This window comes from Poecilia reticulata, linkage group LG13, assembly GCF_000633615.1.
Source record: "Poecilia reticulata strain Guanapo linkage group LG13, Guppy_female_1.0+MT, whole genome shotgun sequence".
Taxonomy (NCBI): domain Eukaryota; kingdom Metazoa; phylum Chordata; class Actinopteri; order Cyprinodontiformes; family Poeciliidae; genus Poecilia; species Poecilia reticulata.
This window is the reverse complement of record NC_024343.1, coordinates 10,145,663-10,162,976: the sequence shown is the minus strand read 5'-3', so window position 1 is coordinate 10,162,976 and position 17,314 is coordinate 10,145,663. Positions and strand designations below refer to the sequence as shown.

The window sequence follows — 17,314 nt, the reverse complement described above, 5'->3', positions numbered from 1 at the left end:
TTACCTGAAGAATGAACATGGGTTGATAACATCCGAAGCGGGCGCGCAGCGACACTGTGTTTTGAGCGACACTGCGCCGCGGATTCCCATGATAACAATGGCTGATCGATCATTCTTATTAGCAACAGACAAAGAGTATCAGAGACTGAGAGAACGATGAGATCCTGGCAGTCTGAGAGGCAGCTACTCAGAGATCCAAGCAGGAGAATAGCGGCGCTGCGTAGCTGCAGGTAGTCGATCACTACGGGGTGAGGAAGAGCCACTACTTTAGCAGCTAGTAGTAAACAGCTTACAGCCACGGCTAACTCCGGGAGCCAAGGTAGAAAAGCCTTTTTCCCCATAGCCCAAAAAACTGCATTTGTGGCTGCATTTTTACTCCAAAATGCAGCCACATTGTCCAAAAGAAAAAACATAAGTGCAATCATTTGCATATTGAGAGTCTACAGAGGCTGATAATCTCCCCACTGTGCTCCTGGATTACCGTTTAAACTTTTGAGTTTTATGTCAAATCCACATGAATTAAATGACAGAAACTAATTCTCTCACTGCATCTTTGATTAATTTTGTCCAGCTGCAGACTGTTAGACTGTCCAATCAGAGTCAGGTATTGTGTAGTTGGTGCTTTTAATCAGTTTTCAGTTAACTAAATTCAAGTCTATGGAACACAAAATGTCTCTAAAATCACTGTCCTTCTAAAATCTTTCAGAAAATCGTAAAAATGCACTGAAGCATATCGAATTGTATCGCTCAACAAATATTGTGATACACATCGTATCGTGACTAGAATATCGTATCGTGAAATTATTGTATCACTACATCCCTAATACTTAGTGATAGGTATAAATACTAATAAAAACAGGTAGATCTGGCTATGTAAAGACCTTTGATGCCACTTAAAGTTAGCAGTTCATAGTCTCCCCCAAATTAGGGTTAAACAGGTTAAGAAAGCTGAAACAATGTTACAAAAACATTTCACCTAACACAGGAAAAGCCATCAATCGCGTTTAAAAACATACGCATATATTATTGTGCATATATTAAATGCATATCTTGCTTCTGTAGACAAAGTTTTAATGCAAAGAACTTTGCTGAAGTGCTAGGCTAATGCTAGCATTCTCTGTTTTGATATAACTCATTGAATTTGTCTCATGACATTGCTGTTTACCGTCTCAGGTAATTCAGGTAATAATTGTGTATTTTCTGTGTGCTCATCCTAAACAAAAATCTAAGGCAGCTTTCAAGGGCAGAATTAATCCAATGATACATCTTTAGTAAATTTCAAGTTATCCAGAGATCCGCATCAGCAATTTTGTTTATGCCGTCAGCAAGTTACATTTGTTCCCCTTCATTATCTTACATTTTACCCTCTTACCCTCCCCTCATCAACTCCACATAAAACATCCAACACGTCATATCTATACATATATATATTGTAAGTGTCCTGATGGTGAAACAAGTTGCACAGTGGAATAGTCCTGATCTGAGTGTGAGACCCTTTTTTCTCTCACTAAATTAATTATCACAAACCCACACACACTTCTTATCATTTAATAAAGTCTAAGACTTTTGCTCATGTGCATCATCCTTCTTCACACAGAATCTATCATGGAACATGGCCTCCAGGCACGCTTTCCCCACAGTACATCCATATGGCTGCGTGGGTCGTGTGAAATTGCAAGCTTCCCATCCATCCACACTGATCCCTGTGTTAGACGGATGTTCAGGTTCCACAACAGATTGCAGGAAACTGCATTTGTGTCAGAAAAACTGTACAAACTGTGTCACGCAAATGACCAGGAGGTCGGTTCTGCAGAGAGAGTAACCTACTTTTTGATTCAAATCTACTTAATTAGGCTAAAAATAAAACTCAACCAAACAAAAATATAGGTTTAAAAGTAATGTAAGTAGCCTTGAATGAGGCTCATTCAGTGGATCATAAGACTAAGTAATCAAATGTCAAAAGCAAAAAAATTCATATTATTGCAAGAAAACATAAACAAAGTGACAAAGATAATTTTTGTCAGATAATTTTCCTCTATTCCTCTTTGCAACATCATGCTGTGTTGTTGAACTAAAAAAAAACAAAATTAAAAAACACTTTTTTAAATGTGAAAAGACCTGCAATAACCTGGTTGCTGAGGATCAAAATTTCATTTTGTAAAACAAGGTATCTGTATTCCTAAATTGACATTTTAATGATATAGATACCATTCTCTTTCTTGTCTACTTTGAAGAGCTCTTGGTCTAAGCAAGTGAAAGATCACGAGTATTTACAGAGCACAATAAAGCTATGCAGACTTAATTACATGCCATGACTAATTATCATTCCTTGCAAACGCTAAGTACAAACACCTTTTTACATTTTTGTGGACCACTGGCACTCTTTGGAAAATTAGGAAACATTAAGTGAAAACAATTTTTCTTTATCTGTGTATTTAGGTCATGAAGCTCTTTAAAGTGCTGGTTATCTGGGAGATTCGTGCTTTTAACATTTACTCCCTTCATGTGTGGAGGAGTGTTTGTGTATTAATGTGAGGCTGGACACACTTTTAAAAAGGTTCATTTTGCAAATGTTATAAATGATGTCATCAAGACAAGGTTTGAAGGATTTGCTGCTGCATAAAATAACACTATAACCCAGGCACATAAACACTTGAATGTACTGCCCAGAAACATTCAAAAATGATAGATTAGCGACAAAATGTATTCACTCTGCTGTGCCTTATTGTTGTTCTGTATCAGGATATTGTGATAGAGAAATACAGTATCTTTGAAATTTTAGGTCAACAATAGAACAGTTTTCTTTGTTGCCTGACTGGGTGAGTTAAACACTAGATAAACTTAGAGATGATCACAAACACATTAATGGAAGCAAAAAAAACAACAACTTATTGATCCATATCAAAATGCAACTCCTCAGGACAGACAACAAAGTCATTAACATATCACTAACATCAAAATGTAAATAGTCTTGAGATTCGGAGGTTTAAAAGAATGGCAAAAGATCCCACTTTAGAAGGGAAGCAGTCTTCTTAGCATGAGCTGTACAAGGAATAAATCTGATATCTGATGAGGGTCTTAATCCACATCTGAAGTTAATGTGACCATAAAAGTTTCAGGTGATCTAACTGTTCTGTGAACTATGCACAGGAATGCTACTGTTTTAAATAAAACCAGATTATTTCAGAGGTTTCTGTAAGTATATTTGGGTAGACTTCTATAATTATGTCAGCTTACTACATGTGGTGTTGAGCCAGCTAGCACTAAATATTAAATCCTACTGTAGGTGGAGAAAATGATCCAGTATTGATCATCAAAAATGTCACCATAAAAAAGCTGCAGATAAGTTCAGATTTTTCCTTTTGGGGAGCTCATTTGATCTCTAATATTGGGACAGAGGCTAATGTCTGGAGGTTTTGTGGATGGGTTTTGTTCAAACCTCCATCATCAAAGTTTAAATTTTAGTTAGTGGGGCCACCTCTTATCTTGTTTTTTTAATCCTTACCAACGTATCTAATTTAACTTCTGAATATAATTCATTTTAGAATTTGTATCTTGAAAATTTATCTTGTAACAAGTTTTAATCAAAAACAAAAAGAAATTATCTCCTTCTAAGCATGCACAAAATTGAAAATAAACTGTATTTCAGCATTTAGGTGAATATGAAAAACAAGAGGTAGGGAAATTAGTGTAGATTTTTTTTTTTTGGAAATAAAAATATTACTTTTTGTAAAAAAAAAAAAAAAAATCATTAGTACTTAAAGGAGAACATCATGGAGTGCTCACCCAATATAAGGGCCACAAATTTCGGCATTGCTGGTGCTCCTTATGCCACTGTGTTCAGACTGTCTGGCAGCAGTCATGGTTCCCCCAGAGGTTCTCTAGCCCGTGCTTAAAGCAAGCACTATTACATTATTTCTGTACCAAGTTATTTAGTGGGAGACAACAGATTGTTGAGGGTGATGCTGCTGCACAATAAAGGTTTGCACTTTTGTCCCACATTGCACACATCTCTTTGATGTGTGCAATCAAAGAGATTGCACACATCAGCCTCTCGGGTCGAGAGGCTGGTGGAGGCTTCTCAGCGTCCATCAGCTTCCTGAGGAAAAGCAGAGAAAATCTTACACAAACCATGTAATGTGGAAATAGCATCAACATATGGAGGCTATTGGCAAAACAAAGTCAGGATGGTGAGAAGTGTTTGCTATAACTACCCAGTACATTTGTGTGAGAGAGGAAAACAAATCAAGCTTTGGACATTAAGGTGCCACTTGCATTTGTAAGAATTTGTATATGTATGTGTTTGAAAGAAGAGGGTCCACTGCACTGCAGTGTATTGCAACAAGAGTAAGACTTAGTCAGCACAGACCAAATTAACGAGCATAAAATGTCTCAAAGCAGAGCTATGCAGCACGTAGTAGAATAATCAAAATAATGTTGTCTGCTTTACCAGAAGGTGGTTAATGAATACACAAATTTAAATGCACAAATAAGAATGTAGGTCATATAAAATTAGCTACTTTAGCTTTTTTTGTGTGAATGTTGTTGTCTAAAAACCACCATATTTAGGGAAAAAAAACAACCTCAAAGCTGTTAAAACTCTTTGAGCCAACGTTGTTTCATCAGTTGGGTATGTAAGAGCCACAGGGTGTATTTGCATTTGTTCTGATGCCTTAAATCCCTGGCTAGACTTTTGAGTGAGTGTATATACATCAAATCCTGTGTTGTTGCGGCTTAGTTGCTCCAGCATGAGAAACGCGAGCATTTCCTAGTTTGGGTGGTGTCGGAAAGGCTCCACAGATTGTTCTGATTGGCTGAGGGAAATAACAAAGAGAACTGAGCCCAGCAGTGACCTGTTCTTCACCAAGCATTTTCCAAATACCACCATCCACCTGCGTTTCCATTTAAACGTGTGTTTTCATGTTTCTGCAAGAGAGCTGTTTGCTTTGCCACATTCGGTAGACTTACATCAGCTGCTGAGTTAAGTGTCCGTTCTCTTCTTTCGCTTTCTGAAGCTCCACAGTGGAATGCCGCAGCTCCTTGCTCAGCTCTGTTCACACACAAAGAAAAATTCCCACAGATTTGAATTTACTGAAGGAGATGAAAAGCAGTTCAGGGCTGAATTGATGTCAAGTTCCTCATCATAGGATGTAACAGAAAAAAGAGACGTGTGAGAGAAAATAGGCAGGCAGAGTATTTTGTCATGGCATTTCCTTAGACTTGAACATTTATTAAATAAAACATTTGTGTTACATTGGATCAATAAAAAAAAACTTTTTAGTACAGAAATGTGGGCTTAATAAAAAGTATATTTATGTATAAATATACTTTTATTGGCTTAAAGGTTCTTTTCAAAAGTTACTGAGATGGACATATTGTAACAAAATAGTAAACGCAGAAGAAATCTGTAAGTATATAAATACATTTTACTTTGCTATTCATTTCTTACTTCACTTACAGTCATAATGCAGTGGGCAGACAAAACCTTTCCAAGCAATACATAAAATTGATAAAGTAAACGATGAGCAGAAACGAATATAGACGCATATTTAAACTAATTGGACGATGAGAGGCCAAGACGATCCCAGGCAAATCTCCTGGTAGTTGAATCTGAGTAATTTTAATATGGCTGCTTTCCAGGCCAGTAGACACATTTGTTGAAACAGCAATCCTGCAAGAAGTGCTCTGATGTTATATTTCAAATTTAAATGAGGCCAGCAGCTTGTCAGAGTGTGGTGCAGAACTTCCCACCGCTCCAGGCTGAATTGGATATCATCTGAGAAAGAGCATTTGAGTCCCAGATCTGGACAGTGAATAACACGAAGCACGTCACAATCATCCAGGGTAGTGTCATCTGCAGAGCATATTTACTTACTGAGCCGACTCCTTATTTTAGGATTTACATATTTAGTAACTACCCTCATTATTTTTTATTAATCTCAACTGCATAATTTACTTAGGTTGCAATTCAGTTCAAATTATCCTCTCAGACATGAACAGTCTTTAATTGAAATCAGTTCCTGGTCAAGTTTTTCTGAAGGCAGAAACTGTATATTTAGGAGTCGTGTTCTGCTGTAATGTGGAGCTACAACCTGTATGAAGTTATTTCAATACTCTGACAAGTCTTCCTCCAAGAATGGCTTGAACAGCCCATTCGCTAATTCGACAAATGAAGGTAATTTGGTTGCGATTAATTTATATTTAAAAGGTTCTAAATACATTTTTATACTACACTTTACGGATTTTTATTTAAAACATGCATCATATGCCATGTTGGTCTATCAGATACAGTAAGCTTCTGGTTTTAATAGGATACATTGTGGTCAAGAAATATTAATAATTTTGCAAGGCTCTGCATTTTTAGTAACCTGTCTTTAGCATATACTATAGTGGAAATTATGTTTAACATTTCAGTTTTGTCTGACAATCTAATTACAATGAAAGAGTAGAATGGAGCTCCAACTTTTAAAAAAAGTTAATTTGTCACAAGTAATTGAAAGAAGTTTGTCCAACTTACTTTATTTGCATTTGTTTAACTTTACAGCTTAATAAACATAGTAAATTAAATTACATAAACTTAATTTGATTACTTGTGACCAATTAACTTGATATATTTAAGTTGAGTTACCTGTTCTCTTTTTACAGTGTAGAGTACAATGCTCAAACAAATAACGTTACAGTAAATACAATTTAAGAAACCACCCTCAAAAGTCAAACCTGGATCTTCCTGTAGAAGTATGTGTTTGTGTTTGTAAACCTGCAGTATTGAAAGAATTGCGCCTTCTGAGAAGTGCAGCGGGGCGCAGTGGCTGGGGTCCTGGAGAGCACTCAAACTATCCAGCAATGTCAGCCTGACATTCTCTCTCTCCAAGTCTATGTTTTGCTCACTCGCCCTCATCGAACTTTCACTCTTCATTCCTCTCTGAGTCCGTCTTTCATAATCAGTCCTCTTTCTGTGGCTTGTTGTTGTTCTCGCTCTCTCTCACTCGTCCTCTCTTGGCTCTCTCATCTTGCCTTTTACTCACTTCATTTCTCTCAGCAGAAAGAGAGGAGTGTAGGAGGTCCTACTCAAAACAGCAATACAACGATAATTGCTTTCTGGTCACCGTGACATGACAAGGTCCAAGCAGGGTGAAGCATCATGCTCTCTCTCTCTCAAACTCACACCAAAAAAACACAAGAATGAATGAAAAAACCTCCATGAACTGTGATGACAGCACAACACTTGAGGATGCACACAATTACACACTGCACAGACATGCCCAAACAGAAGAACTTGAGGGGAATAGTTGAGGGCTGAAATAGGGTTTGAAATCAAAGCCGCTCAACCTGAAATTGTCCTCCCAGTGATAAACAGTAACATGCAACTTCATTGAAGCAACAATTACTGCAACTAACAGGTTGAACATCTAATGGGACAGCTTTGAAATTGATGCTTACACTGCAACAGTTGAAATGCTGCAGTCTTATCTACCAAAACCTCCTCTTAGACGTATTAGTGGAATATCTCAAAACAAAATTCTACATGGGAGATGAAAATTACTGATTATAAAAATTACAACCATAATTACAGTCATCATAATAAGAAAGTGCACCTTCTCTCACGGCTATTATTTGCTTAAAGGGTCTGATGTCTACCAGATTGTACACTGATTATTTGCACAAAAACACACACCTCAATTTGCACAACCTGATTTTATAAAACTACAATAAGACCAAAATAAAAAAAGAACCCCACACCTATTTGATTTGTCCAAAATATATGAACACCAAAAAGCCTCTTTCACATCACTTCCTGTGTCCTGTCTATATGTGTCTCAGTATCAGTTTTTTTTCTAATGCATCCACTTCCTTCTACATCTTTAGCTTTAACTTAAAAAAATATACTTGTAAGTACCCTAATTGAAACTGTCACTGGTTTTAATTATTACCATGGTAATATTGATATTTGCAAGCTTTGTAACACTTCACAAAAAATGTAATTACCTTAGACACAGAACCTGTCCATCAACCTAACATACTCAGTGACTGTGCTATTAAAAATTGACTATTTAAAGTGGTACAGTCTGTATTAATTTCTAAAATAAATTTTCACGGCATGTATATTCTGTCAAAAAATAACTTCCTTTATGTATAGAAAACAGAGTGGTATGTGTGTGTGTAATTTATCCAGACTATTAAGTGATGGGGTAATATATTTTTATTTATATGCACTAAGGTATGTAAAAAAAGACATTTTGATCCACAGACTCTGGTTGGAAAGATTACCATCTTGTGTAGTGGCTAGATTAAATATATTCTAAAATGTTGTTTGAATGGCCGTCAGTGAGTAACAAGTCAAATTTTCAAACTGTGAAGCGGTGAGGCGGCTGTTTTTAATCTTAATCCAAAAGCCAAATCTCAGGAAATGTTTTCCCATCATCATTAACACAAACATTGTGCAGATCAGCGTCATCTGTGCTCTTTCAGAGATGTGACATGATAAATGCTAAAGAATCCCAACAAGTCAACATGATTAAGATGCATTTTCTTTTATACCATGACTGTAGCTGCGTTTCTTTGCTTTGGCATAGCTGGACAAAATTCCTTATCGTAAACCTTAGAACAAGTGTACAACCTATCCCAAAAAATAAACAAACTACTGAAGCTTATGAGGTGAAAGACTGCTTAACTGAATTTTTACCCACAGCTGTTGCATATTGACTTGAAAAAATAAGCATCAACACATGTTTGATGGTCACTTTAGAAAATTATTTCTCCATTAATAGGATTAAATAACTTTGAAGGGCCTGTGAAAAGCTCTGATGTTGCCACTGAGTGACAGCTATGACTGACAGTTTAATTGCTTGCTGTGCTCTGCAGCGTTTGAACTCGTGCTGCGCAAGGCTGTTGGAGCTTCAAACACATTTTCTCCAAACATGCAACTCTCACGCTTTTTCAGTAAAAGAGGTGCAGCAAGAGGCTTTTACTGGATCCTGTCAAGTTAGCACCTGATACCAGTTGAGATAACCCATTTCTTAGGCAAGATATATTGTCATCGTCCCCCAGGCCCACCCATTGTTCACTTAAGGACCTATAATCTAGAGAAATAAAGAACATAAATTCACCACGAACCAGTCAAAGCCAAATGTTCCTTGCAAAACCTCAGAATCATCTTTAACGACCAAGATTCTGTCCACAAACAAGGAATTTGACTTCAGTCAGGTACATAAACTTTAAAGGACATAAAATGGAGGATAAAAGGAACAGCATGTACATCTATTTGCACCCAAAGTTTTTTTTCGTCTGACAGATGAGTCAAAGGAGATGATGGACAGCCAAGGAGCATTCCCAGTAATCTTCAGAAAGACAAGGAAATAGCAAGAACTGTCTTTTTCATGAAAATAATAAGCAATGCACTCAAATGCAATGGCTTCTATAAATCCTCGTTGAACAAGACTCCACTGCTGAAGGTAAAGCACGCTGAAGCTTGCTGAAAGTATGCTGGAGACGATGTAGACAAGCCAGAAAAATAAACTCTTAATTGCTTTCAGAGAAAGAAATTAAAACTGCTATAGTTTCCTGGTTATTTAGCTGAACTGAATCCAATTAAAAATGAATGGAAGAAATGAAGATCAGAGAACTTAAAAATGACTCCTAGAACCTACAATGTTGTAAGACAGTCTGTGTGGGGAAAATGGTCAAAATCTAAAGTTTTTTTTTTGTTTTTGATTAACATAATTAAAATAACACAGACACACCGACGGTCTCCATGGGGTTTACACCACGTGACGCAATGCAGAGCTATAAAGAGAGCTCACAGTAAGTAACAGTAATTTACATAGGAAGACGTGCTGACAGCAAGCAGCTACCTTTACAGACACCCATAAACACAAGCACACATACACACAGTTACACCCTGGAATTTTTATGAGGGACTACATTACTATATCATATTCTCGGGTTTGTAGGTATTACTGGCCTTTTCTGGGTGTCTGCCTAGTTTATTATGTGTAATAAAAGTACACCAGCTCCCAAGCCACAGCAGTTTGTGGAAATATGTCAAATAATTGAACCACGGTAGAATCCTGACTCCTGGAGTGTAACTGTCTCAGCATAAAGAGTGCATTTGCTTAACTAGCCTTACCCTGGAGCTATAATGTTTATATTATGAATATAAAACTCAACTATGTCTTTGTCAAATCTAGACTCTGACATCTTCTATATATGGCTGAAGCAATTGGAAGAATCGCAATGCAGTGAGGTGATGCAATGAGAAACGTCTCACTCAGCCGCGCTCTGACTAAGGATATATGTGACATTTTTATACAGCTGCCATAAACTTACACATGCACAAGACCGGCTTCCAAGGAAATGGATACCTTATACAGTAGTCTTTGGATGGCCCTGTGTGTTGGCAGATGGCTCCAGTTCATGGATCGGTCAAACACACTTAAATGCAAGCGCGCACACACACAAACACGCACGAGCACGCAAACATGCAAACGCAGACAGACAGAATCCTACACACCCTTAATTCAGCTTTGGAACTGTATTTGCTTTAACCTTTCCCCCATTTTGCAAAATGTAAAAAATCTCCCACACTGTCAAATCTCTTTGAAAGCCACTTCTACGCTAAGCTGCACAACTTGTTTGCTGACAACTGCACAGAATAAACTTAGATTGTCTTCATTTTGCTGTCATCTCATTGGCTGCCTTTGTCTCGTTCAGTGTAAAATTCCACAGCCCTCAAGCTTGATCTGTCATCTCCTCCCTGTTCTTCTCAGTCTAATCATAAACCACATTCATCCGTGCGTATTAGCCAGCCTCTTTATGTTCCTCACAGACTATTTTTCATTCCCTAGCCCCTCTAACTGTTGCTTGAGTATCACAGTGGGACTCTGCCAGACAGCAGTTTAGCAACAAACCAAGTCTCGTCTCAGTTTGCAAGCACATTGTTTGAGGTTATTTTTTTTATTAACAACAGGGATTTTCTTTTACAATGCTGGTACAATGGAACAAAGCATGGGCAGAAATAAATCTGAATATTTCATTGTTTGGTCATTCTGAGCCAAAATCTCAAGCTCTGCATTATTGGCTTTTTCTGCTTTGTTTTATTGTAAAGATTCACAAAGTTCCTCTGACTGAGAGGAGAACTTTATGTGAATGAATCATAGACATTCTTCTACCTGTTACTTTAATTAACTTCTTTATTTCTTTCTACTGAGCCTGATCTAATCATAACTAGGCATGGAAAAGATAAATAAAATAAAAGTCTAATTGATTTCAGTTTGAATGACTCTACAATAGGGATTCCAGCTACTGTTTGAACTCACTGCCAACTCCGTGAAAGCATTTATAAATGCTGCATGTATGTATAAAAAAAATAGTGATGCAGTTAATATTTGTGTGTGCAGATGTGAAATAAAATATTGTCTCATCCTGAGAACCAATACTAAGAACCTCATGAAGATGCCAACTGATGTAAGAGTTAATATTCTCAGAGAAACAAGTCATATATTGGGAAAGGCCACTCAAAGAAAAATGAAACTGTTTGGCCATAATAACCATTGCTAAATTTGGAAGAAAAAGAGGGAAGCATACAAGCCTGAAAACACCGTCCCAACTGTGAAGCATCCAGGAGGCTGCGTCATGTTTTAGGGAAACTTTGCTGCAGGAGAAACTGCTGCTCTTCTCAAAATAGATGGCATCATAATGAAAGAGCAATACGTTGAAATATTTAAGCAACATTTCAAAGCATCAGCCAAGAATTAAAAAATCTGGCACAACTGGGTTGTGCAAATATACAAGTGCCCCAATCATATTGCCAAATTAGCAACAAAATGGCTTAAGTTTTGTGGTGGCCATCACAAAGATCTTCTCTAGCACATACAAATATAATGTATCTAAACAACTGAATTTGAAAATGTAATTTAAAAATCTCTTATTATTCTGTCATTTAGAGTGAAAATATCCTAGTAAGCCTGAACAAAAACAGTTAAAGTTTAGTTTGATTTAAGTGAGGGAAAAAGGGTTCTGCAGCAGTATTTGTAAATATTCTGTCATTTTTTTCAAAGCCCAAAATATTGTGTTAAATGAAACAGGACACAATTATGAGTCAGGACTCATAATTGTGATAAATACTACAGATATTGTAACAAAATTTCAGTGCTTCTCCAGTCCTTCTACTCAATACCAAAACAGTTAAAATACCCTCAAATGGCAAATAGTACTGCTCTTAAAGACCATTTATAGAAGATACAAAATGCCTGAATATCAAAGGAATTTTTTTAATCTTTGCTTACAGTGTTTCTTGGGTACTTTTCTCCCCCTATAAACTTATGAATTAGCAGCTCTCTAAACAACGTTCACATAAAGCTGAGTTGAACGTCCATCTTGGTAGAAAAACTGGGTTTCTTTCCACTGTGTGTTTAAACGGCTGTGTGTGCTCAACTCTCTGTGTGTAGTTTATTGTATCTGTTGGTATGTGCAGCAGCTGCTTTCATGACCATGTATCAGAACAAACACATACTCACATGGCATCAATACAAACAGAGGACTACTCCACTGTTGGATTACTTTATGTTCTTCCTCTTTCAAGCCATATTTCTATTTTTCTTTTGCGTGTGTGTGTGCACCTATACAAACACATGAACACGCAGGCGTACACGCACACACTTGGCAGATGTTTAGAGCATGCAACAGAGAAAAAAAGACCCACCCATGAGGTGAGCCGGAGGTTAGCGGTCCTTGAGGCATTTACTGTCAGCATTAAACACACACACACACACACCCACACCCATACTGCAGTCACATTCCTTTAACTAGAATCCCTAATTAATATCTTTCTTTACAGTTATTACACAAATGTACCCATGAAAACATACGCCATCTTGCCAAGTAGGAGTTTGTTTATTAAGTTTAAACCCGCAGAGACACACCATTAATCCCCATCAGTCTGTGTAACAGTTAAACTAATATTCAGTCCTGCTGAAAGATTATTTGTTCAATTCTTTTTTCCTCCATTTCACTTCCCACTCAGCTGAAACTTTGCACTAACATACACTCGCTATATTGCCTTTCAAAATAGACTCATAGTTTCAGATTGCTTCTTAATGCGTGTGTGCGTGTGTGCGTGTGCGTGTGTGTGTGTGTGTGTGTGTGTGTGTGTTGATGAGTTGGATTTACCTGAAAAGCCCTGTTTGCAGTGCTGCAAAATCTGAGAACTGAAAGTCTGCCAAGCCCCAGTCAGCCGATGGAGGAAACCCTGTAAGTCTGTGAACCCACTGCCACAGAAGTGAAGAACGATCAGAGTTTTTTGGAGGATCTGCTGCAGCCGCGCACGCGCACCTCTAAAGCAAAATAACACAGAGTTGAACATTGATGGGTACCAAGAGAAACGATAATTTACAAAAGAGTATCCGGTTTGATATACACTCATTAGCCACGTTATTAAGTGTTAACAGAAATTGCCAATCAGTCAATCACATGGTAGAAAATTAGTATTTAGTCATCTAGAAATGGCACTTTTGATAATGGTCAGGTGATGCTGACTTAATCATAGCTTTGAATGTCAACACACGCATATCGGAAAGTTACAAGAATTTGTGAAAACCTGTAAAAAAAATTATTGTTTTTTTATTTTCCCCAAAAAGTTTATTTATTTTAAAGTTACTCTTACATGCAGGTCAAATTAAAATGTGCAATAAGTTCAGAAATTATTTATCTTGGCCACAAAAATGTAACATTTTATATTCATTGTATTACAGGGTCTAATTTTACAATCACAAAATGATAAATGACGTGATATAGAAAATTTATTAAACACATTTTACCATTGAACATTAACAGCCACCTGTATCATAAAAAAATCTAAATCTGATTTAAAAAGTCAAGTTAAAATAAAGATAAAGTAACAATGATAGCACTAAAAGAAGGCACACTTTTTATAACACTTTTACATTTATACACACAATCACAAGGACGCCTGTCATCAAGCCACAAACTAATACAAAGCTTATAAAACTAAAATGTTTGAAAAGAACATTTTGTTACTCCAAAAATGTTCTCTAGGGGAACACGTGGGTTAGAACATGTTGAACTCTTAATCTAAAAAATGGTTTTCCTTTATAAATACTGTGATTGTGACACAAAGAGATGCATGGTTGTTATTTTTCTAATTTAGGGTTTGAAACTCAAAGCAATCCATTGAAGTTTGCGCAGAAGACGGGCTGATAAGGCAGCCTCTGAGCTGGTCTCTGGGGCTTTGTGCACTTGTGCGTGCAGACTGGACGAGGAGCATGGGTAGGTTGACACGAGAGTCAGTTTTATAATGTCAAATGACATGAATCATAAGGCTGACAGCCCCAAATGGAGGAACAGATATGAGCCAGATATGTCATCTGAGATAAGGTTAAAAGTAAAAGGCAGAGACACAGAGAGACTGCGTGCATTTGACCCCTGATGATTTACTCATGTAGAATTTTTCAATGTCAGCAGGGTGATTAAAACGCACTATTTCCTTGACATCCCATCTCTTCTCTCCCCCTCACGTCACCTCTCCCGCCATCATGTCATCCACTCCTGTCTTTTTCAGTCTCTCTCTCTCCATTTACAGGAATTAACCCGTGGGTCAGATGAATTAACGTTCCCGTCTATGTTTTTTTTTTTCCACTTTTGTTGCATCGTTTTATCATTTCTCTCAGTTTGTTGGTATCAGACATCATCTCCCTGCCATGTACAGTATCCGTCCAATATGCACATAGCCAAGTGGAGTTTTCTTCTTCTTTGTGTGTCGGTTTTAAAAAGTGATGGACATTTCCAGTTGTTTTTACTCTGTTCACAAAATCTTTTTTTTATCAAACACTACTCTCCCAACCTCATGTCATTAAATTGCATTTCTATTGCACTGTTTTTATGTACCATCCTTACTTGAGTGTTTCAACATTCTGCTTCTCTTTTCCAAGTTTCTCTTGTGCCTCATCCTTCATGTCGTCTGCCGTCCCCAGTCTGTCAAGGAGCAAAACAAGAGAAAAGCGAGGAAGTGAACATGAAGTGTCAGCAGCAATGTATTCTCATTAGGGAACCTGAGCTGAACTTAACATCACTTAACTCTCACAAGGGGGAAATTGGCTTATAGGCAATTTATCTTAATGATCCACATGGAAGGATGGTGTTGTTAAAATGGAGAGATTAAAAATGTAAATGTTCCTCAAAAGTGACTGATATGAAGAGATGGGCGTTCCTCCCAAGCTTTAATTGTGTCTTGGACACAATAAACAGAAATTGATCTGGGGGGTATAGTCAATAGCAAAATGTGCTTCTAATCTCACTCTTGCAAAATTGGAAATCTAGCATATTTATACGTTAGCAAAGTAAGCAGTGTGCAAAAGTCTGCCGAACCACGCCAATGCAGCTGTCAGTGGTAATCCATCCAATTAACTGGTTTTATGGTCACCAATAATTCAGACATTAATGAGTAAAAGGTTATGGCCCAGGCAACTTAAAAGTTCCTCTAGACTGAAAATGAATCTTCTTTAAAGGTGGAACATATACCAAAGAGCACCAGCATTGCTTCTGAAACACCAATCATCACTCAACACAAAAGCCACCCAAGATCAAAGTAGTGATAGCAAAGTCTCCAGAATGAGTTTGAAATCATAAATTAAATATTTATTCTTTGGTTTTAAGTAAAGAGGAGGAAGTAGAACAGTTGTTCTCTGACGACAACACCTTAAAAACCTCAGAGGCTGGTACCCTAGGTAGGGGTTTAAACGGTCTCTGCGGCAAACTTACACTGCCTGTAACTCACCACAGCCAGGAATGACTAACTGAGACTCAAATTCTACACTTACACTTACACTTGGGCAAAAAATTAAGGTTTTTCTTCTTTTCTGAACCAGTAACATTCCCAACAAACAGATTGTCACCACAGAAATTGCTGTCAAAATATTATTCCCACGACTGTGTAAGTATATCTACAAATAGTTAGTTGATCCGCGCTACCTGTCCTTATTTCCAAGGTTCCTGCACAAATTATCTTTGCAATGAAAGTACCTACATCTATTTTCTATTGTCAATAAGGATTCACACATGCACTAATATTTTTTATAAAACATGTTTTCTTTTTTTTGTCAAAATTACAATTCAGTCTGTAATTACAGAGGAAATATCCACTAGGGTTATGACTCAGAAGGCTCTTTTTGTTAAAAAAAAAAAAAGAAAAGGGCATTCATCACATGAAAATATATTTAATCAAATTTTTTTTAAAAACAAAAGAAAGAGCAATCATAATTTCCTTAAATTTCATGCTTTCACATTTTTCTGGCAGCTGTACAATATGGTGATCCATCAGCTTTAATGTCCTTTTTTAGAGACGGGACCAATCAAAGCTTACGTATTTTTGCAAAGCAGTTGGCAAAGTGAGACTGTGTGACCTGGACCTGCAAAAGCACATTCTGTTCCTTCATATGACGCCACAAAATAAGTGCTGACAGCAAGATGGAGAAAAGAGTAAACATAATAAGTGCCACCGCTTACGCAAAGCAGACTAGACAAATAGAGGCTAACAGCAGATAGATGATAACCATGAAGTTCACATGAGAAGTGCAATTGGAATGACATATCAATCTTGGCAGCTTCTTTCAAACATCATTCTCAACATAAAACACAGTCTCATCAAAAAGTATGCAACATAAAGTTACTGGTAAGTCACACGGGAAAACTTATTTGACTTATCACAATGATAAGAAGTGTAGGTCCAGATGGGTGTCTGGATTATTTCTTACAGAAGTATCAGTGCTCACTCAGGCTTTAATTGGACCTAAAAGAAAAAAAAAATCGAACTAAAACATTATTTCCATTCCATTCGTACATTTAGAAATTATTTTCAGTTTATTTCTTATAGGAAATAGGCCTTTCATAAAAGATAATAAATAAATCTTAAATAGCATACGATAAAATGTCAAAGCTTATGTAAAAATTTGATTTAGATAAAGAATATTTCTTTGAAAAACAGTAACGCTTGGGATGTCCATGTAACATAGTTTTATTTGTATTGTCTAAAATTAATAACACTCTAATGTTATGAAGAATACATATAGAAATGTTACCGCAACAAAGTGAACTAGGAAATTTGCAGTATGACCTGTGCACAGGTTCGGAGCTGCAAGGTAATGTTTAGCGATAGGTTATATTTAACCCATCAATGCAAACTGCCAGATACATGGCGGGCAATCTATATAGCAAAGCAGATGGTCTTGTCTTGCTCACCAGGCTGAAATAACAACATCAGTTTCACTGCCTGTACCGCCAAGGACATGCAGAAAGTTAACAC

At 37.0% G+C, this 17,314-nt stretch overlaps 1 protein-coding gene across 1 annotated transcript in view; it reads right to left on the bottom strand.

Moving 5' to 3' along the window:
- lekr1 (Leucine-, glutamate- and lysine-rich protein 1) overlaps nt 1-17,314 on the bottom strand; it is a 76,794-nt gene that overhangs the window by 28,228 nt on the left and 31,252 nt on the right. Inside the window, exons 4-6 of the mRNA XM_008425324.2 lie at nt 14,911-14,988; nt 13,168-13,331; nt 4,969-5,050 (exon numbers count right to left, since the gene is read on the bottom strand). Of these exons, the coding sequence (XP_008423546.1) occupies nt 4,969-5,050; nt 13,168-13,331; nt 14,911-14,988 (324 nt within the window). The remainder of the gene's footprint in view (nt 1-4,968; nt 5,051-13,167; nt 13,332-14,910; nt 14,989-17,314) is intronic.